Raw genomic sequence first — 20839 nt, 5'->3', positions numbered from 1 at the left:
CCACACATGAATGTTATCCTCCCAAAGCAAGGATATAATAATGTAAACCAGCTTATCCCATCTTGACGTAGAAAAGATATCTCAGCCGGATCTGTGCCACGTCATAACAAATGTATTCGTTGTATTGGAGCCCAGCCGTTTGATCTTGAATCTGAGGCGCCACAGTATCGGGCATGAGAACATTGGCCAAATTCTCATTAAGGCAAGAAGCTTTCTTCCAGCCACCAGGCTTTGCCCGCCCTTGGCCTAGTGTGGCGATCTTGCCTTCCTTTTTGGCAATCTCGCCAGCCATATAGTCGCTTTGATACAGCTCCAACATCGGGGATCCCAACTCTGCATCGCACAACAAAAGTAGTGCCATATTCCCACTGCTATGATGACAGCAGTAGTTGGCCGACTTGCTGCTGATGTCTGCCAGGTATATTCCCTTTCCAAACATATAGCCGCTCACGGGGGCTTCTGGCGGGGCGATTCGAAGTCCTTGGGATAAAATGCCTCCGAAATTTGTGGAACGACTTCCATGCCAAAGGAGACGACGATCGCTGTTTTGCAGCTTTGAGAACTCGGAGCTCGTAAAGCGATCATTTTCACCATCCCTTTCAACTCGGAAGATATCGATCACCTGAAATGGATTAGTATTGGATGGAAAGAAAGACTTTTTTTTCTTAGGGACGAGACTCACTTCGTATTTCAAATTATGAGTCTGCCCACGAGAGTTGTTCAAATATGCAGCAAGTTCGGTGAACTCTTGGCCAGGTTCCAATGGCGTCATTTCTTTGAGCCCTAATGAACTGAACTGACTATCCAATTCATTCATGTCCGAAAGCTTCTTAGCATCCTTCATGATCTCATTGCCCACATCCATCTCGCTTAACGCGTCTAAAAGCTCAACTTCTCGCTTAATGAGTGCGATAGAGTTCAGGATGGGCGGGCGATTGCGACCAAAGACGTGGGGTATTGTGGTGAAGTAGACATTGCTCAAGTCATCCACACTTGTCTGCCAGGCCGTATCATGCACAGGATTGGTTGCCAGTCTCGCCAGTTGCTTCAATGTCGTAAAGCCCGTCCGTAGAGTTCTGTCACTCAATTTTCCGAGTGGTAGCTTGGCGGCATCATAAGACATCGAGGCCATCGCAGAGTCAAAGTGCTGTTGATTGAATATGAATGACATGAGGTTTTGTACCGGCTTGGTTAGAGTGCTTTCAACCTTGACCTTTATATCGGCGTCGGTTTTGTCCACCGTTTTGTTGGGTTCCTCGTCATCTTCATAGCTCCTTTCGATGAAAGTATATTTTCCTTTCTTCGGATCATCAAAACGATTCTCCCATTTTAATCCCGACTTGTCTTTGAATTTCTTCTCGAAGCAGGCCTTGGCCCCCTGCAGACCCCCGTGTCCCAGGGTAGCAAACTGGCCTTGCTCCCCAATACGCCCCCATCTGCACCACGTAACGAACTCTTTCGAGTCTTCGGATGCTATCAGCTGGATGCGGTAAAACTTGTTATTATTGTTGCCTGCGTGGGCCTGGTTGAGTGTGGCGTCCCATATGAGAGAGTCTTCAATGTGGACCTTGGAACCTGGGGGAGGAGTATGGTGAGTCTAGCAATAATTTTGGAGTAGGGGGGTTTGCAAGACTAAGAATTACCTTGCCGGTTCCTCAAGAAAGGACAACTGGGAAGAAAAGCATAATCGATAGGAACGTTCAAGGTCCTGGAGCTGGTACACTGAGATTCCTTTTGCTTTTTATTCGATTCTGGTGCCTCGGCATCATCTTCTTGCTTCATGGCACGCTTCTTTCCTTTGTCCCCAGCATTTTCGGTCGGTGGTATTTTCTCCTCTTGGTCGAGGAGATAAACCAGCTCAGGGAGAACTTTTCCTCTTTCGCTAGATTCAACCAACCAGTCCACGGACACTACCTGACATCCTTCTACCTTGCATGCTGCTTGGTCTGTGCTGGCGTGTCAGGACACAGCAATGAGAATTGAATGATCAAGGTACTACGAGACTCACATTTGGCACTCTTTTTCGCGACCTCTTTCTCAGTTGCAATCAAGTGAGTGCACGTATTGTCCACGGAGTTAGCGAATGTTGCACTATTTCCTTCGACCAGTGTTTTGATTTCGGCTAAGATTGAGTGTCAGAATCCATTTCAGCCATGGGGCCGGGGCCGCTAGTATTTACCTTGCTTAAAGCCTGGAATTGTTCCACTGACGGCGATCACAAGCGTTGTGAATGACCGAGGCGCCATCTGTAATGTGTGTAGTGCGAGCAGAAAAGAAAATGAATAGGAGCAAATGAATTAGAGAAAATGGACAAGGTTCAAAACCTCGGAAGGAATCAAAGCAGCTCTTTAAAGGTAACACGTAATGTTGGCCTGAGGCATAAAGCAGCCAAATTGAATCAGGCAACAACGCGCTAAAATTGTAACTGCTAGGCGCCAGTCGAGTCTGCGATCAATTTAAAGTATTTATGAATCATGGATTCATAATTTAGCTACTATGTATAGGTCAGAATATTAAGTTCAATTACGCTAAAGCGCATCGGTGTCGGGCTTTATTTTTTCTATGATTCGGCTGAGAAGCCGAGCTCGCTCATGTTCCCCTGGAGTCTGGACCCTGGTCCCTGAGAGCGGCTCCTGAGTCCCTGACCCCACCAAAGTTTGGTTTTGATGAGATTGTCTTTCACGTTCTGAATGGCTTATATGTTACAGCAAGCCTCTTGCGGCTATTGGCGCGGCGATCATGGTTGTTTCAACGGCGCTCCTGGCGTCCATGGTGTACCGATCGGTCAACATCGACACTGAGAGCTTCGCCTGATTCGATTGCGGCGGCCGATAGAGGCCACCCCTAGGTCATATCCCAATTTCAGTTTCTAACTTCACCGCCCTGTTTCCCGTATTGTATTTATCATATATAGGAATATCTTAAGGGATTTGATCTAAATACGGGTCACTTTTAGAATAGACTTGAGAATAGGCTTGAGAATAGACTTGAGAATAGACTTGAGAGTGGATTCAAATGTTATATGACTTATGTAGGATCTCAGCCTCTCTTTCTTGCCAGTTCTTGTGATAATTTACCTACAGAACGAGAAGTAGTTAACATTGAATATAATATAGCAATACTAATATATGATACATAGAGTTCAAGGATTTAATGTACAATAATGCAGCGTTGACCTGCCTGAACATAATGGAGTTCAAAAACTAATATGAATTTGGAACTACTCGTAATTTACTTTCTGCTGGTCGGAAAGTACCCTTGGGTGGCCTCTATCGGCCGCCGCACTCCCGCCCCTGTGAAAAGGGTTGACCTCAAAACCCAGCTTCAGGCGGATCTCGTCGGCTCCAACCCCCAAGGAGGGGAACCTCGCATCACCGATCCTACCAAGAAGCAACTAATGTTCTTGATGCCTGTGATGTAATTCAAAGAAGCATCGGCATCTTTTTGATTTTGATTTTTTGTTGATTACCGACCAAATCGAGTATGTACATTGTACCGAGGTTTAAACCTTAGGAATGTTCCAACTTCCCCGCCTTTTCCACCATCTCCTCCATTGACAACACTTTCCTTCAGCTTCTAAGGTTCTACTGACCTGTCTCGACTATCATCATGAGCTACCTGGCAATCGCCAAGCAAAAACAAGCTGAATTGAATGCTGCGATACCAACAGCATGGAAGCTCCCAGCTACAATCCCACTGCTTACGCCTGCGGAATCCATCGCTGAACCGAAACGTTACGAAAAAACCAATGTAATGGATATTCCTCGTACTTGTGGACTTCTCACAACCAAGGAGCTGGATATCACCGAAAACTATGATATACGAGGACTTGTACTGGCGATGAAAGAAGGCAAATTCAAAACTGAGGCGGTCATTCAGGCATTCTGCAAGGTCAATTTGATCTCTCTCATCTTTTTTTTTATATCAAATACGCTAAACTAGAATATCTCAGAGAGCTGCAATTGCCCATCAAGTTACACGATGTCTTACTCAGCCCCTCTTTGATGCTGCATTAAAGCGGGCGCGTGATCTCGATGACTACCTCGATCGCACCGGTCACCCCGTTGGCCCATTGCATGGCCTTCCGGTCTCGGTCAAGGATACATTCAACATCAAGGGCGTAGATTCGAGCATCGGTCTCTCTGCATTGGCGTTCAAGCCCGCTTCGGCAAACGCTTCGCTCGTCGATCTCCTCGAGAGTCTTGGTGCAATTGTGGTGGCCAAGACAAACGTCCCTCAGACACTCGCCACTCTGGACAGTTGTAACCACCTATTTGGGCGGACTCTTAACCCTCTAAACTATCAATGGACTGCAGGTGGAAGCTCTGGCGGCGAGGGTGTACTCGTTGCCATGAGAGGTTCCATGGTGGGATTCGGGACCGATATCGGAGGAAGTATTCGAGTGCCAGCAATGAGTAATGGAATTTTTGGATTCAAACCGAGTGAGGGGCGGGTTCCATACGGTGGCATGGAAAGTGGGCAAATCCCTGGTAAGGGGAGGATGAGTATTCAGCCAGTTGCTGGTCCGATTGCCAGAACAGTTGCTGATTTGGGGGCTGTCATGGCTGAGATCGTGCCTCGTGCCGAACTTTTCGACGAAGACTGTATTCCAGGTCAATGGAACAAGCAAGCTCTATCACCGGTCGCACCTACTACTCGGCGAAAATTTACGATTGGTATCCTCAAATCGGACGGACTGGTAACTCCCTTGCCACCTGTGGCTCGTGTCATCGATGAAGTCGCCCAGGTCTTACGTCAGACGCCTGGTGTCGAGGTTGTTGATATACCGACACCTCCTACGATGAGAAAGTGCCAAGCAGTAGCTGGTAGACTCATGGGTGTCGACGATAATTCAACAATGATGGATCTCATTGAAAGTACTGGGGAACCACTTATCCCCTGGTTGCAGGGTCGGTATGGACGTGGCAAGGCATTGACTATCAACCAGCTAGCAGACCTACACGCGCAACGCTCTCAGTTGGAGAAAGAGATGATGGAGATGTGGACGCTTCAAGGTGGAAGTTCATCCCGCGAAAGACGTGTGGATGCAATAATTTGTCCAGTGGCACCGCACCCGGTCCCTGAGATAGATCGATATAATGCAGTAGGATACACCTCAATGATGGTGTTGTTGGATTATCCGGCTGGAACAATTCCAGCGCGAAAGCTTGTTGAGGAAGATTTGGAGGTGGAGCTCTCTTCACCAGAGCTGGGCAGCTGGGACAAGGCGAATCGCAAATTATGGAATGAGACTGATCGCCGAGTGTATTTGGATTCGCCGCTCAGTGTCCAGGTGTTTACCCCGAAGCAGAGAGACTATGATCTATTCCAGGCGATGGAGCTTGTCGACGATGCAGTGCAGAAGCGACCTACTACTGTCAACTCCAGGCTGTAGCCAGTGTTTGAAAGGTTACAAGGGTGGATCACATGCATGGTACCTAGTTCTATATAAAAAAAGGAGCACCCTTTTTTTCTGTTAATACAATCAGATTGGCACAAGCCAGGACTGGACAATTGTGTCTTCTGGCAGATTTTATGACGGTTCAAAATCGCTACGTGTCCCTGCACAGGGATAATGAAGTAACTTAGAGCATCTAGATTGGAATGACACGCATCTATTCGGATATAGTAGTATGTCTCATTTTTTGCTTTCTCCAGTGGCGCAAATAGTACATGAATAAAATTTCTTACTTGACATAGTGGTAATAATGATGCCCTCGTTGCCCTCGCGCAAACCATAGCTCTACCAAGTTACAACCGTCCCTTCAGCACACTTCCTCCATCAGTTGTTATAACAGCGCCATTTATATGGCTGGCTGCCGGAGATGACAGAAAGACGACCAATCCTGCGATATCCTCAGGCTTTCCAAGTCGGCCATTCGGTGAATACGCTTCCAGCTCCTCGGTGCCACCCTTCAACTCGATAAGCCCATTTGCCATTTTTGTTGGATAAAAGCCAGGCGCAATAGCATTGGTAAGGATATGCCGGGGGCCAAGCTCAACTGCTAGGTTCTTAGCCAAATGGATTGCCGCTGCTTTACTGATTGAATATGAGGGTGTTGCGTTTGGTCCTCCGACAGATCCAATACCGATACCGGCCACCGAGGCCGTTACGACAACTCTGGATGGATCCTGAATGGTTGCCTTTGCCGTAAGGAGTGGCGTGAGCTTTTGAATTGTATAGAACACAGATTTGACGTTCAAGTTCATGACCTTTTCGAAGGACTTTTCATTGTGTGTATCAAAGGCCTCTCCCCATGTGGCCCCGGCGTTTGCGAACAGGATATCAACATGGTCTGTTGTCTTCTTGATCTCAGTGACCAATCTGTCGAGCTCTGCCATTGAGGCGCTATCGGCAGGTATACTGATTGCCTGGGCGCCGGGACGCTTATTGGGGAGGGCATTTAGGGCTGCAACGGCTTCCTCACAGGCCTGCTTCTTCCTGCTGGTGATGTACACTTTTGAACACCCAGCTTGCAAAAGGCTGTAAATAGTTTAGTCAACATTGAACTGAAGGCTGGAATGGAAAGGGGGGTCTCACCCAGAGGCGGCGTGCAGTCCAAGGCCCCTTGATCCTCCCGTTACCACAGCCACTTTGCCGTGAAGAGAGAAAATGTTACCAAAATCGGCCAACTGGACCTGGTCGGTGGCTGACATGATTGAGATGTGGATAGAACAAGCTTAAAGAGATGAGATATGCGAAGGGATCGAATGTTCAACTTTGGAGAGGTTTCTGGTTTTATATGTAATAATGCTTGGACCCTGACCGAGGGCCTCGGGAGACCCCGCAAACAATTGATTAATAAGCATTTCACTGCAACCTACATAAGCTACAGAATATACAGTCATATTTAAATGCTGTAACGTGCTATATACTGTTCAAATACTGAGAATAATGAAAGACCGTTGCGGAGACCGTCGTGCTTTAAATGAAAAAGAAAATGCTTCCAAATACCTTTTCCTGCCAAATAGTTTTTTATCGTGCCAGGGCTTTACTTCCAACACTCTTGAATAAAGACTGGGTTGAATTCAATATATTTGTGCGTCTTATCCAATACTATCTGTACTCTTGAAATGATGATTGTAAGCACTTTCGTGAAAAATAAAAAGACAGTGCATATTACCTTGGATAAATGACGCGAGTTCAGGTGGAGCTAATAATATGCTCAATCCACCGTGACCTACCTTGGTAGTCTGCCACTAGCACAAACCACCTTCCTCTCCAGGCTCTTTCTCTTTCTCTTTCTCACGACCTTTGGAATCCAACTCATATTCCTTTGCTCTACATCTTCCATCCATACTTCGTCTCATTGCAGTTCTCTCACGATGCACGTCCTTCCTCCACTTCCTTACGACTACGATGTAAGTACTTCCGAATCCCGACCTATTAAGCAGAGCTAATACAAACCTCCATAGGCTCTGGAGCCTGTGAGTTCAAAGCAAATCATGACTTTACACCATGATAAACATCATGCAACCTACGTCACAAACCTCAACGCCGCTTTGAAGGATCATGCAGCTGCAACTCAGACAAACGATGTCTCGGCCTTGATCTCTCTTCAGCAGAAGATCCGCTTCAACGGTGGCGGTCACATCAACCACTCTCTCTTTTGGAAAAACCTCACTCCCCCCGGCACTCCGGCTAACAATATTGTGACCGCGGCACCCGTTCTGCGAGAGGCTATTCTTTCCCGCTGGGGCTCGGAGAAGGCCTTCACCGATGCCTTTGAGGCTGCCTTGCTCGGAATCCAGGGAAGTGGGTGGGGTTGGCTGATTGCGAGGGGTCAGCTTTTGGAGATTGTCACGACCAAGGATCAGGACCCGGTGGCTGGTGGTGATGTTCCTCTGGTCGGAGTTGACATGTGGGAGCACGCTTTTTACCTTCAATATTTGAATAACAAGGCAGGCTACTTGAAGGCTATTTGGGAGATCATTAACTGGCAGGAGGCGGAGAACCGTTACACTGCTCGGACCAAGCTGTGAATAGGCGGAGTTCGGGGATGATGATTTTTTGATTGTTTCTCAAATGAGATCTTTAGTCAAGGCCAGCCATGAATGCAATTGAAAATATTATTGGAAATTCAACGCTATGAATATTTGTAAACTCCATACGCCATACATATACATTGATCCGCGACAATTTAATTGTACCCAATAATCCCAAGGGCTAGACAGCCACATTCATCCATCATCGAAAGCTGTCGTCCTATCACTCCTTTCTCTGACACACCCAGCTCCAGGGTCTCGGGCAGCTCGAACTCGAAATTTGGCTGAAACCGATGTGGAAGTTTTGAAAAGTCCATGGCAAACCGATGCAGAGGGACGGCTTCACGGTTGGAGAGGTCCCCGTATTTTTCCACTCGCATGTAGACTTCACGGCTGCTCCGCAAGGCATGATATGTTTGTGCATCGTCAATTTGAAAGATTGCCTTGGTATGGCGGTTGTGTTCATCGGAGTTGCGGAAGAAAAGCGAATATGAGGACATGGAAAGCGTGGAGGAAGAGGATGAGGCAATGGAATCTGGTGAAGACGATCGTGAGGATTCCAGGCGATCTGAGGACATGACCGCAATGGTTCCGCCAAAGGTAGGTCGGTTGCTTTCGCCGTTGCACATGGTAGCAGTTGTATGGATGATGGATTAAAAAAGAAAAACCGAAGAGTTCTGTACAAGATATATGGAAGCAAGTTGCGCAAGGGAAAAAAAAGTTCAATTCTTTGAGTAACAGTTTAACGAGAGAAAGCAGTACTTTTATAACCAACACACCCACAAGGTTCCATGAGAGGGAATGAGCGCATTTGAGCTGTGGGTCAAGTGGATCGAGGCCCAAGGATCAACGTCCGCTGCTCCGCAAATTTGGTTCGCTTGTACCATCCGTTTTCCGTCAAATGAAAATCAGACAAACCACAAAATGAAGGAAGAAAAAAAAAAACCAATCCGCAACAATCATGCATCCACCATCAGCTGCTTCGACTTGAAAGTACCGGTGTACCCGATGTGCTGGGCGGTGTTTTGCGTCGAGTTTTGAGCTGCAGTCTGAGTTGTGTGGGGTGTCAGGGTGGACTGGCATGTCGGAGCTGATGGAGTTTGTTGAATGGCAGCTGGGTTTCGGTGTGCGTCGATCCAACGATGAAGGAGAGCGACTTGGGTTTCACCCGGTCCAAGGATTTGCGCCCAGCCAGGGAAGGTGGCCATCGCAGTGCCTTTACTAAAATAGAATGTCAGTCGATGAAAAGAAGAAAGATGATTCAGTGGAACTTACTTGAATCGGATGTTGACATGAATGCCAAACAGTTTTTCAATCAGAATGAGGAATGTGACCGACAAAAAGATGCCGATGGTCACTTGCCAGGCGGGAAGGTTGATTGGGGGACTCGACGACATGTTGAAACGGCGGTGAGCGAAGAATAGAACTTGATAATGTGATGTTCTTTGGATGTTGTACAGAATGGAGGAAATGATGAGTTCGTAGGTTTCACGGTAAGGATAGGTGGAAGTTCAGGTGAGGAGTTGTAGATGGAAGAAAACGTTGGGTGTTTCGAAGTTGTTCTGTTTGGGGTGTTTTGAAGCCAGTAACAGAAACAGCGAACATGAGGAAGGAGCGATTGTCAAAATATACATACTAGTACTAGTAGTATGTATACCATTACACACTGAGCCCTTAATAAACCAAATGTTCATTTGGATCTCTCTACTTCTGTGAGTTCTGTTCAACCTGTACGCTTGTATACTTCTAGTGTCCATTCTGATTGGTTCTCACCCCACACCTACGGGGCCCCGCTAGGAGCCGGGCCACAATGCAGCAGCACATCCATCACGATCTTTTTGACAACTTCGACCACAATGACCGAATCTGCTTCTGCTGCCACGGTCTGGCATCAAACAAAAATACCGACCAAGAAATCATCTGCTACAAAATACTACGATCTGGGTGCCTTCCACCGGCCCATTACAACCACCAGCCAAGATGCCCAGGCGTGGTTCAACCGTGGCTTCATCTGGGCCTTTGCCTTCAACCACCAGGAGTCAGCTCATTGTTTTGAACAATCCATATTAGCAGATCCGACTTGTGCGATGGGATACTGGGGCTTGGCGTTCTCGCTAGGTCCAAATTACAATAAACCATGGCAGCTCTTTGATGGAGAGGATCTTTCAACCACCACAACACGGGCGCATTCCGCGGTTATTGAGGCGGCAAAGCACGCCGTATCTCCTGTGGAGAAAGCGCTGATCAAGGCTTTACAGCAGCGATACCCTCAAACAGAACCCGTTGAAGACTTTACAGAATGGAACAGCCAATATGCCAAGGCCATGGCAGCTGTTTACCAGATTTTTCCGGACGACTTGGATGTCATTGCCCTATATTGCGATGCATTAATGAATCTAACCCCATGGGGCTTATGGGATTTGAAAACTGGCGAGCCTACACCTGGTGCCCGGACACTTGAAGTGAAGCAAGCTCTAGATTGTGCATTGGCACGCGAGGATGCTCTGCAACATCCTGGTCTCTTGCATTTATATATTCACCTGATGGAGATGTCCTCAACACCAGAGTGTGCGCTCCCGGTAGCAGATAACCTGCGAGGCCTCGTTCCCGATGCTGGTCACTTGGAACATATGCCGACTCACTTGGACATTCTCTGCGGTGACTATCGACGAGCGATCGCATCAAATACATCTGCGATTCGGGCGGATGAGAAGTTCTTGGCTAACCAGAGTCTGGGTCATTTTTACCATCTTTATCGTGCGCATGACTACCATTTTCGCATGTATGCGGCCATGCTGGGCGGCCAGTCTAAGATCGCTCTAACCACTGCCACTGAATTAGCCGATTCTCTGACTGAGGATCTCCTGCAGGTACGATCACCCCCTCTTGCTGATTGGCTTGAAGGATTCGTGGCCATGCGAGTACATCCTCTGGTTCGATTCGGTCGTTGGGATGATATCATTGCCTTGGCGCTTCCCGTGAATCAAGCACTTTACTGCGTGACCACCGCCATGACACACTACGCAAAAGGAGTAGCTCTTGCAGCTACGAACCGGATTGACGAGGCGAGAAAGGAGCAGGAGCGCTTTCTATCTGCCGTCAAGCTGGTCCCTGCTTCTCGGACTATATTTAACAATACCGGTGTGGATATTCTTGGTGTTGCTGCTCCCATGCTGGAGGGAGAGATTTTATATCGCTGTGGGGAATACGATGCTGCATTTGCTAGTCTCCGGACTGCTATTGAAAGGGATGACAATCTTCCTTATGACGAGCCCTGGGGCTGGATGCAGCCAACTAGACATGCTCTGGGAGCTTTACTTCTCGAACAAGGTCGAGTCGAAGAAGCGGCTAATATTTATGCCGCCGATCTTGGAATTGATCAGTCGCTGCCTCGTGCATTGAGACATCCGAATAATGTCTGGGCTCTTCACGGGTATCACGAGTGTTTGAATAAGCTGGATAGATTGGCAGAGGCACGCATTTTGGAGCCACAGCTACGGCTTGCTTTGGCAATGGCTGATGTGCCTATTCGAGCTTCATGCTTTTGTCGATTGCATGTGAGTAGCAATAGTCGCCGCATTAGAAACATTGAAAGAATAACATAGAGTCATACTGGGGGTTTTCGCGACCGATCCGACGCCGTCTTGACGCGAGCACTCTCATTTTTCATGTTCCACATATTCCCAAGTGAATAGGTCGTTCGAAGGTTTCTTCGGTAAACTCATGTTGCCACCACTTACCTTGCAAGCCCTTTACTTCGTTGTCGGCTGTATTAATTTTCGCGACCAAGGTTGATCTATCATTACGGCAATCTGTTATAACAACCAAATAGTTGAATATTTTCTCTTGTGTAAGAAGTGAGACAACATAGTGGATATACTAATTGAGACTCATACTTAATGCCTATTTACTAGGAACAATAACAGGAATTAGGTACGGTTCACACGCATGGGGTGGGCCTCGGTGTTAAACACGAAAGCATTGTTATCACCCTTCTTAGTCTGCCACTCGGCATCTAATTGAAAGTCAGCATAAAAGCCCTTTTCCCCCTTGGAAAACGAGTAAACTTACCCTCTGCGTGAGTCAGGTACGAGTACTTCAGGACTTCGGCAAACAGGAAGCTTTCCTGGTTGTTGTCCTTGGAACCACCATTCGGAGCGTTCACATTGGTGACGGCCGCAAAACCCGAGTCAGTGCGGCAAGTAGCATTGATTCCCACAAATGCATTCCACACCCAATCGCGATACTAAATTCAGGTCAGAATGGTGGTCAGGTGTCGATTGGGCAGAAAAAATACTTACTATACTGTTCCCAGTCACACGGTACGCATAGTAGAAACTTTCAATCACCTCCGGTCGCAGGACGTAGTAACCACTGTTGATGTAGAAACCCGCCTTTTCGTAAAATGCCTTCTGGTCACTTGGTACCCGTTTAGGGTCCCAGCCCCATGAATCCGGACCAATGTGGGTTAAAGTAGAATTGTAAGTAGCCTCGCATCCATGAACCAGCTCAAGACCAAAGTCAATAAAGTCCTGACGGCCCAGTACGCTTCCACCCAAAAGGAAGCTTCCGCCGTCGAAACAACTCAAATGTTGTGAGTTGAGATCATAGTTGCCGTTGTTGTACGAAGACAGGAACGTCAATTCCGGGCGGGCTTCCGGGTGTGACGCCAAGTGCTTAATGGTCGACTCGGCGGCCAGGACCCAGCGGTCCTTGTACGTCTCGAACCGCTTAGGGTCGTACACGTACATTTTAATCAGGTACTCGTAGAACGAATCGTCACCTCCATTCCAGGTAACTGAGCCATCGGTGAATTGACCATTGGCGATGCTGATGTGACTGCCCACAAGGCCGGGGAATGGTTCTGTGCTGGCTGGCTGAGGGTTCAACAGGTAGGACTCGGCCTTCTGGCTGAGTTTGGCATATTCGTCGTCACCTGTCAGGTCGGACAGACGAGTCCATTCCAGCACAAGGGTACCGGTCACCGCAAGGCCATTGGTCGTGGCTCCGTCATTCCCCTGAGAAGTGATGTTGATACCGTTGTAGGGGACACCGGAGGGGGTATCAAAAGCGAATTTAAGAATATCGGCCAGATTCTTCGACTGTGTGAGTAAAGCATCAACGTGACTTGGATCGGTGGCCATATTTGCAGCTGGACCGGTCAACAAATCATAACCGGATAGCATGCCAGCTAGGTATCGAATGGTTGTTTCAAATAAGCTGACCTGGTCCGAGGTCTTGCTGTAATCAATTCCGGCGATATGTTCCAAGATCGTGGTGACTGCATCCTGGTTACCCATGACAATGGCAGTTGAAAGGGCATCGACTGCGGAGGCACCCCATCCGTTCCTAAACAAGAAAATTACGGTTCATTTTCGGTGATTTCTAATTTGAACAAAACCCCTGATGGCATAATGCTTACCTGGAGTCCCCGTACCCATTACTCACCGGATGCAACTCATCGTGTGGGAAGGCATATTTTTTGTATCCGTCCCATGCATGTTGAAAGGCCTCCTTGACAGCATCGGCCTTGTCCTGGTTTGAGGAGGCAGAGGAAACGCCCAAGACAGCCTCGGCATCTTGATATGGCTGTGGATAAGCAGTGGTGGACCCCACTAAGCCTAGAGCCACTAAAGATAATGACGATATGGGGCGCATGGTTGTTGACGCCCGTTTGTTTACCCAAAAGAGAGTGTATAGTAGGTTATATATGGTGAGTGAAAGGGGGGTTTTTTCGGTTTAAGAATAAAAGACAAGTGCAAGTTTCGCCAACGAGGGACCTCCAGCGATGGGATAAAGGCGAGTTAAAGTAATGTGGATTCGTTGAGGTATGAGGAGTGGGGAAAGTGTGATAATTGATTTTCGGGGAAGTCACACGCCTACTAGTACTCTTTTTCCCCTTTTCCCCTTTTCCTTTTCGATTATTTTATTTGACTTTGGTTCCTTAACAAAATCCCCTGATATCATACTTATACCGTTCCTGGATTCCTGGATCTTTGGAAAGGTTCCACTTGTGATGGGATTTCAGCAAGGGCTCCAATCTGTGCCCCTTTGTGGTCTCGGAGGAATGCTGTGCATCCGAGACTAGGACGATCACGATCACAATTCCGATGCATTTACAAATTCCAATCCTCGTCTATTTTGCCATGGTGGAACTTGTAAACTTTGCCTTTGCCCATTTCCATGTTTTTCACAGCGCGGGGAGATCTCGCAAACCAAAGAAACCTGGCAAAATGATCCAAAAGTCCCCGCATCTTTGCATATCTGATTCTTGGCATATGGCAAGACCCGAGTGCAACATGACATTCTACTCGGCGCATTTAGCTTACAGTATTCGGTCTAATGTAGACTGGAAACCTCTAGGACGGAACAATATGTCCTTTAAAATTCACATTTGCTCAAGATTTCCCTAATTCACATACGAATTCTCGTCCTTAGGCGGGTTTCCGATCGTTAACCCCGCTGCATGGCTACATCAGGAAAGATATGCATTGGCACATATGCATTTGTCAGCTTCGTCCATGGAGGTCAACTTGAAAAGGCTCGGATTTCCTAGCTTCAAGTAGGATTATGTTATAATTTCCCAGTCTGAATCCAAAGATCATGGAGTCCAAATCAAACACTCTGTTTGTTCGTGGTGGAAACCACTCCTTGGAACAGATTCCCCGTCCTACGCCTCAGCCTGGCCAAGTCCAAATCAAGGTATCGCACGTGGCTCAGAATCCTACTGATGGTATATTTCCTTCTGCCCAAATTAGTTGAGACTTTCCTTATAAATTATAAACCTTCAGTTCAAAGCTTCGATCGGAATGCCTTTGGAGATGAGGCTGTTCTGGGGTGTGATTTTGTTGGAAAAGTCACAGAGTTAGGTAGCGGAGTGACTCGACTCGCCAAAGGTGATAGGATTGCCGGTCTAATCTGGGGAGGTGAGTCCTTCCAATAACGCAGGTTGAGTGACGCAGCTCACATAGAATTAATTGCAGGCGAAATTTCTGGATTGGGTGGCTACAGTGAATATACCGTCGCCGACCAGAATATCAGCTTTCGCGTGCCCTCCAATACCCCAAGTGATCAAGCTAGCACTGTTCCACTAGCTGCTACAACTGCATGGTTGGCATTATTTTCCAAGGGTTGCCTAAACATCGATCGCTCTGAACAGACCAGTGTGCTAGTGTGGGGTGGTAGCTGTAGGTTTCTATCTCCCTTCGCATTATCTGACTACTGACCATCCACAGCAAGCGTGGGTCTATATACCATTCAGTTGGCATCTATCTGTGGCCTCGACGTTATTACAACCTGCAGCCCTCGAAACGCCGATCTCGTCCGGTCATGCGGAGCCAAACATGTCTTTGACTATCGTGACTCCGAGGTTATCAAAAAGATTATCAGTGTCGCTCCAGATCTGCAGTATATCTTTGATACTATCGGAGATGAGACATCCTCAGCTCTTGCCTCCCAAGTATTTGGTCAGCGTAATGGCAATCTATGCACTGTTCGCCCCGGCAAAGCAAATACTGAAAAGGTCACCCCGAATACTCATGTCACGGATGTTCTAGTGTGGACGGCATTTCTGAAAGATCACCGTTATGCTCATTTCCATTGGCCGGTTAGTTGGATTTTTACCTATTCGTTGCAGATTCGATTCTTGGACGGGGCCGGCTAAACGTTTCTAGGCGTCAAAAGAAGACCATACTCTTGCCAGTGAACTATTTGACAAATTGCCTTTATGGCTGGAGCAAGGCGCAGTCAAGCCCAATCAAACAAAGGTGCTTAATGGCTTGGAATCTGTTTCTCAAGGTTTCCAAGAGTATCGTGATGGTATTATCTCCGCCTATAAGATTGTCTATGAAATATAAGCAGTCACAAGGACCAATGGGAAAGCCACGAATCACCCCTGTAGGCTGCAGGCATGGTTGATTGCTTTCAGACTCGGGAGGATGCATAATTCCAACAAACAAGGAAAAGTAAATTAGATCAATCGACTTCGTTGAGAGGAAGAAAAGGAAAAAAAAAAAAGAAGAGAGAAAAAAAAACTAATATCTGACAATTACATACTGCAATTGCCAATTATCGGAGTGCGGGCAGCGGAGGCGGTGGATGCCCGCGGGGGAGGGAAATTTGTTTTAACCAGTCAAAACTAGTACAGAGAGAGTCACACGAAAAGAGTCATACCTTCAAGTTCCCAACTTCTCCATAGGGGATTTCACTTTGGAAATTCCCTTTTTTTCTCCTTTTCTCCCCCTTGATCTCTCTCTCTCTCTCTCTTACATCTCACACATCCTCCATAATGGCTACGCCATTCCTTATCTCCTACCCCTCTACCCCCACCTCGGGACTTTCACTCAAGCAGATCGCCTACTTCGGGCGGGTGCTGGTGAAGGTCTCAGGTCTGGCCGAAGCAGAGAAGTTCTTGCGTGAAAACTTCCGTCACCTCGACATCTACGTGGACGCCACTGCCATCTCCTCCGCCGGTGATCTTGTCGATATTCTTAACGCCGGTGCCGCCAAGATCTTCATCACCCTCGACCAATTGACCGCACTCTCCCAGGAACAATCTGTTCCATCATCACGACTGGTGGTCTATGCCCTCTCCAACGATCAGTTAGACACTTTCCAACAGTGGATCTCTGCCAATGCCTCCGAGCGTAACGATGCCAGCGTCTGTACCGAGTCTGCCGCCGCCACCACCGCCGCCACCAAATTGAACATCAGCTCCGATTCCCCCCGTCTTTACATTTCTTACAAGGATCAAGAGAAGTTCACTGAGGAGTCGGTTACACAGGTCACTCAGCAGGGTGCCATTGCCATTATTCCCTCCCAGGCGTTGACCGTCGAGCGGGATGCGGCGGGTCAGCTTTCTGCCGCTAAGCTTCTGGCTTCGCGCGCAGTCACAGACCAGTCAAATGGTTTGTATGCTACATCCGTTACTGATGAGAGAGGTGCTTGCCTTGGATTTGTCTGGAGTAGTGATGAGAGTATCGCGGAGGCTCTGCGCACCGGTACCGGTGTCTACCAGAGTCGCAAGCGTGGGTTGTGGTACAAGGGCCAATCGAGTGGCGACGTGCAAGAATTGATTCGCATGGGCTACGACTGCGATGCTGACTGCTTAGTCTTTGTTGTGAAGCAGATTGGACGAGGTAAGAACCCAGCGCCTTGGTGTGCCAAAAAAAAGATATCGATTGCTAAATTTATGGTGACTCATTTTTTCCCAGGCTTCTGCCACCTCGGTACTGAGACTTGCTTTGGCGCTTCCACTGGTCTGTCTCGCCTTCAGAAGACCCTTTTGGAGCGCAAGGCCGATGCCCCTGTTGGCTCCTACACCGCTCGTCTGTTCAATGAGCCCAAGCTCGCCGAAGCTAAGATCATGGAGGAAGCGGAGGAATTGTGCCGCGCTGAAACCAAGGAGGAGATTGCCTTTGAGGCTGCCGATCTGCTGTACTTTGCCTTGACCAAGTGTACTGCCGCCGGTGTGACCCTTGAAGATATTGAGCGCAACTTGGATCTCAAGAGCTTAAAGGTCAAGCGGAGAAAAGGTGATGCCAAGGGACCTTGGGCTGAGAAGGCTGGTTTGGTTGCTCCCCAGGCCAAGGCTGCTCCTGCTCCTGCCCCTGCTCCTGTTGCTGCAGCTCCCCCCGCTGAGGACCGCTCTCGCATCGAAATGAAGCGTGTCATCACTGCCGAGGTCTCCGCTGCCGAGGTAAAGGAGTTCCTCAACCGTCCTTCCCAGAAGTCCAATGACGCCATTGTTGGCCTAGTAAAGCCCATCGTGCAGGATGTTCGTGAGAACGGTGACGCTGGTGTGCTCAAGTACACTCACAAGTTCGAGAAGGCCACCTCTTTGACATCTCCTGTCATTCGCGCCCCATTCGCACCTGAGCTGATGAAGCTCACTCCCGATGTCCAAGAGGCCCTTGACATTTCCATTGGCAACATTGAACGTTTCCACTCTGCACAAAAGGGCAGCAATGATGCCCTCACCATGGAGACCATGCCCGGTGTTGTCTGCTCTCGTTTCTCTCGCCCTATTGAGCGCGTTGGTCTTTACATTCCCGGTGGTACCGCTGTTCTTCCCTCGACCGCTATGATGCTGGGTGTTCCCGCTATGGTTGCTGGTTGCCAAAAAATCGTCTTGGCCTCACCTCCCCGTGCCGATGGTAGCATCTCCCCGGAGATTGTCTACGTTGCTCACAAGGTTGGTGCTGAGAGCATTGTCTTGGCTGGTGGTGCTCAGGCTGTGGCCGCCATGGCCTACGGCACTGAGAGCATCACCAAGGTTGACAAGATTCTGGGCCCCGGTAACCAATTCGTGACCGCTGCTAAGATGCTTGTGTCCAATGATACTTCTGCCGGTGTCAGCATTGATATGCCCGCTGGTCCCAGTGAGGTCCTTGTCATTGCTGACAAGACTGCCAACCCAGCCTTTGTGGCATCTGACTTGCTTAGCCAGGCTGAGCATGGTGTCGACTCCCAGGTCATTCTCATTGCGGTTGACTTGAACGAGAAGGAGTTGCTTGCTATTGAGAACGAAGTCGATGCCCAGGCTCGTGCTCTTCCCCGTATGGACATTGTCCGTGGCTCCTTGGAGCACTCCGTTACCTTCGTGGTCAAGGATATCGACGAGGCCATGGCCTTGAGCAACGATTACGCCCCTGAGCACTTGATCCTGCAGGTTGATGGTGCCGAGGAACTTGTTGAGCAGGTCTCAAATGCCGGTAGTGTCTTCATTGGGCCTTGGACTCCCGAAAGTGTCGGTGACTACTCCGCCGGTGTCAACCACTCTCTTCGTAAGTTTAATGTTTCTCCCTGTTGCAAGACCCCCAGTTAATACTAACACTATCGATCTATAGCTACCTACGGCTATGCCAAGCAATACTCCGGTGTCAACCTCGGATCCTTCCTTAAGCACATCACCAGCTCCAACCTGACTGCTGAGGGTCTTCTATCGCTGGCCAAGACTGTCGAAACTCTCGCGGCTGTTGAGGGATTAGATGCCCACAAGCGTGCTGTCAGCATTCGCGTTGCGCAGATGATGAAGAAGAAGAGCTCATAGTGGTTCAGTTGTAATTTTCCTTTGCCTACCAAAAGATAGTTCACTTTTTTACCAGTTTCATGAGGAATGCGCGATGATTTCAAAATAGCGAAACCCAAAAAGGCCCCTGTTAGTTGTGGAGGGATTTTTTTTTCCAAATTAATGATTATGAAAGCCTTTCAAATTTTATGAGTCCTCTCCCATACTCTAATTCGCAAATTTCAAACCTCACCATTCACATTGTCATTCATATTGTAGAGACGGTGAGAGGACGATTCAGCGAGACTAGTAGAGACTAGCGGCGGGACGAGCAATGATGTCAGGATCCACATTAGTTCATTGATGAAGAGGGGCAATTATGAGAATGTACTCCGTAAAGATTGTAGAAACCATCATAACACCTTTTATATTGATTATTGCTAGCAAAAACTAGCACGGTATCATATGTAGGGCATAAACCCAATGCAAAAATCAATTGTGCCTATGTTTGGGCACCAAGCGCAAAAGGGGAAGGAAAAAAAAGAGAGAGCCCCGACATCGGAGGCCATGAACCCACACGCCCACATGAGAACAAAAAAAGAAAAACATAAGTTAATTTCACAGTTGAGCGACGTCATTCAGGATCTGCACTTCCTGTCCGGGCTTGAATGCGGGTAGACCCAAGTATGGGCAACCTGCGCAACGGAATGCATCACCAAGAGCACAGCTTCCGCAGGATCCAGTCTGCTTGCCCTCCACAGTAAAGTCGAGCTCAGCCAGATCATCTGTATTCAACTTCATGACATTCAAACTCTTATCGGCATTCTCGCGACGCTCCTTATCCTCGGCCTCGAGTCGGTCGGCCAAACCGCAAGTACAATCCTTGCAGGCCTTCCTCCTCCGACCGGTCTTAGGCTGGCACTCTGGGGCTGAAGAAGATAAGATGTTAGTATATAGTTGGGAGAGAGAAATTGGATGAGATATGGAGAGAAGCGCTGAACATACGCGGCATAATGGGTCTCGTTAAATCCTCTTCATTGAGAAGAGAGTCCTCATTAATCAACTCATCATTATCGTTCCCGTCATTATTGGTTCCATCCATGCCATCGAATCCAAATCCATTTCCAAACTGTAATCCAATAGGTGGAGCTTGAACGGGAGCTGCAGCTGCAGGTGTAGCCTTCTTCTTTCTGAGACCAAATTTCAATGGCACAGCGGATGCTTGTTCATAATTAGGCTTCTCGAAGCCAGTCGCATTCTGCACGAGACCGGCCAGAACCGCCTCCATTGCCTCGGAGGCATCAAGAGCTTTATCTTCTGTCTGGAGCTTTCCGCCAGACTTCATAGACGGCACAAGTGCGGTGTATACATCACGGGTAAGTAGCTGGAGAGACTCGGCGCGGCGTGAGCCATCGGAATCGGTAAGAATAAGGACGAGATCGTATGTGTTTGATGGTAGTGTGACGACACCAGCGGAAAGGCGATCGAGCATTTGTAGATCTGTGGTTGTGCGGGGGTGGGAGGAGAAAACGGCTCGTAATTTATCCTCTTGAGTGGCGATGGAGGGGGGAGCAAGGAGGAGGGTTCGAGGTGCGTCGACCGACTTTGACGATGATGCAGGAGTCATAAAGACATCTGAGTCGTTCGTATCAATGGATACGAATGAAGGAGCCATTGTGAGATATTTCAGCGTTGTGGGGAGTGGCGGGGGAGGGGGGAATCGTAGTGAAGGAGAAGGGAAATTATATGAAGAAAAAGTACAACCCATCTGAGTGAGGGGTGGCGATAACGATTAGTCAGCCTTTCATATCTCCCGAGGGACTTCTCTTGTTATCCAATCAGCGA

At 48.2% G+C, this 20839-nt stretch overlaps 11 protein-coding genes across 11 annotated transcripts; 5 read left to right on the top strand and 6 right to left on the bottom strand.

The window, feature by feature from the left end:
* Positions 1-52: 52 nt before the first annotated feature.
* Positions 53-2246, bottom strand: N7466_003038 (uncharacterized protein; the record flags this gene model as incomplete). Its single annotated transcript, XM_057162435.1, has 5 exons — positions 53-622; positions 683-1575; positions 1644-1946; positions 2009-2122; positions 2180-2246. The coding sequence occupies 5 exons, from the start codon at positions 2244-2246 to the stop codon at positions 53-55; spliced, it is 1947 nt and encodes a 648-aa protein (XP_057023550.1).
* A 1363-nt stretch (positions 2247-3609) lies between these two features.
* Positions 3610-5395, top strand: N7466_003037 (putative general amidase; the record flags this gene model as incomplete). The annotated part of the gene is made up of 2 exons (XM_057162434.1): positions 3610-3891; positions 3953-5395. 2 exons carry the CDS (start codon positions 3610-3612, stop codon positions 5393-5395), a joined length of 1725 nt encoding a protein of 574 aa, XP_057023549.1.
* Positions 5396-5751: 356 nt separating this feature from the next.
* N7466_003036 (oxidoreductase, short-chain dehydrogenase/reductase family) lies at positions 5752-6657 on the bottom strand (the record flags this gene model as incomplete). Its single annotated transcript, XM_057162433.1, has 2 exons — positions 5752-6484; positions 6542-6657. 2 exons carry the CDS (start codon positions 6655-6657, stop codon positions 5752-5754), a joined length of 849 nt encoding a protein of 282 aa, XP_057023548.1.
* A 669-nt stretch (positions 6658-7326) lies between these two features.
* N7466_003035 (superoxide dismutase) lies at positions 7327-7983 on the top strand (the record flags this gene model as incomplete). Its single annotated transcript, XM_057162432.1, has 2 exons — positions 7327-7362; positions 7417-7983. The coding sequence occupies 2 exons, from the start codon at positions 7327-7329 to the stop codon at positions 7981-7983; spliced, it is 603 nt and encodes a 200-aa protein (XP_057023547.1).
* A 158-nt stretch (positions 7984-8141) lies between these two features.
* Positions 8142-8615, bottom strand: N7466_003034 (uncharacterized protein; the record flags this gene model as incomplete). Its single annotated transcript, XM_057162431.1, has 1 exon — positions 8142-8615. The coding sequence occupies one exon, from the start codon at positions 8613-8615 to the stop codon at positions 8142-8144; it is 474 nt and encodes a 157-aa protein (XP_057023546.1).
* A 330-nt stretch (positions 8616-8945) lies between these two features.
* Positions 8946-9383, bottom strand: N7466_003033 (uncharacterized protein; the record flags this gene model as incomplete). The annotated part of the gene is made up of 2 exons (XM_057162430.1): positions 8946-9207; positions 9262-9383. 2 exons carry the CDS (start codon positions 9381-9383, stop codon positions 8946-8948), a joined length of 384 nt encoding a protein of 127 aa, XP_057023545.1.
* Positions 9384-9842: 459 nt separating this feature from the next.
* N7466_003032 (TPR domain protein) lies at positions 9843-11591 on the top strand (the record flags this gene model as incomplete). Its single annotated transcript, XM_057162429.1, has 1 exon — positions 9843-11591. One exon carries the CDS (start codon positions 9843-9845, stop codon positions 11589-11591), a length of 1749 nt encoding a protein of 582 aa, XP_057023544.1.
* A 324-nt stretch (positions 11592-11915) lies between these two features.
* Positions 11916-13644, bottom strand: N7466_003031 (glycoside hydrolase family 47 protein; the record flags this gene model as incomplete). Its single annotated transcript, XM_057162428.1, has 4 exons — positions 11916-12001; positions 12058-12232; positions 12288-13335; positions 13409-13644. 4 exons carry the CDS (start codon positions 13642-13644, stop codon positions 11916-11918), a joined length of 1545 nt encoding a protein of 514 aa, XP_057023543.1.
* A 945-nt stretch (positions 13645-14589) lies between these two features.
* Positions 14590-15842, top strand: N7466_003030 (zinc-binding alcohol dehydrogenase family protein; the record flags this gene model as incomplete). The annotated part of the gene is made up of 5 exons (XM_057162427.1): positions 14590-14719; positions 14778-14912; positions 14970-15173; positions 15222-15592; positions 15660-15842. The coding sequence occupies 5 exons, from the start codon at positions 14590-14592 to the stop codon at positions 15840-15842; spliced, it is 1023 nt and encodes a 340-aa protein (XP_057023542.1).
* A 431-nt stretch (positions 15843-16273) lies between these two features.
* N7466_003029 (histidine biosynthesis protein HIS4) lies at positions 16274-19036 on the top strand (the record flags this gene model as incomplete). Its single annotated transcript, XM_057162426.1, has 3 exons — positions 16274-17123; positions 17199-18770; positions 18834-19036. The coding sequence occupies 3 exons, from the start codon at positions 16274-16276 to the stop codon at positions 19034-19036; spliced, it is 2625 nt and encodes an 874-aa protein (XP_057023541.1).
* A 576-nt stretch (positions 19037-19612) lies between these two features.
* On the bottom strand, positions 19613-20669 carry N7466_003028 (uncharacterized protein; the record flags this gene model as incomplete). Its single annotated transcript, XM_057162425.1, has 2 exons — positions 19613-19923; positions 20000-20669. 2 exons carry the CDS (start codon positions 20667-20669, stop codon positions 19613-19615), a joined length of 981 nt encoding a protein of 326 aa, XP_057023540.1.
* Between the last annotated feature and the right edge of the window lie 170 nt (positions 20670-20839).

The sequence above is a fragment of the Penicillium verhagenii genome (assembly GCF_028828195.1).
Source record: "Penicillium verhagenii strain IBT 33310 chromosome Unknown utg000004l_segment0_segment0, whole genome shotgun sequence".
In the NCBI taxonomy this organism is placed as follows: Eukaryota; Fungi; Ascomycota; class Eurotiomycetes; order Eurotiales; family Aspergillaceae; genus Penicillium; species Penicillium verhagenii.
This window is presented reverse-complemented; position numbering and strand designations above follow the sequence as displayed.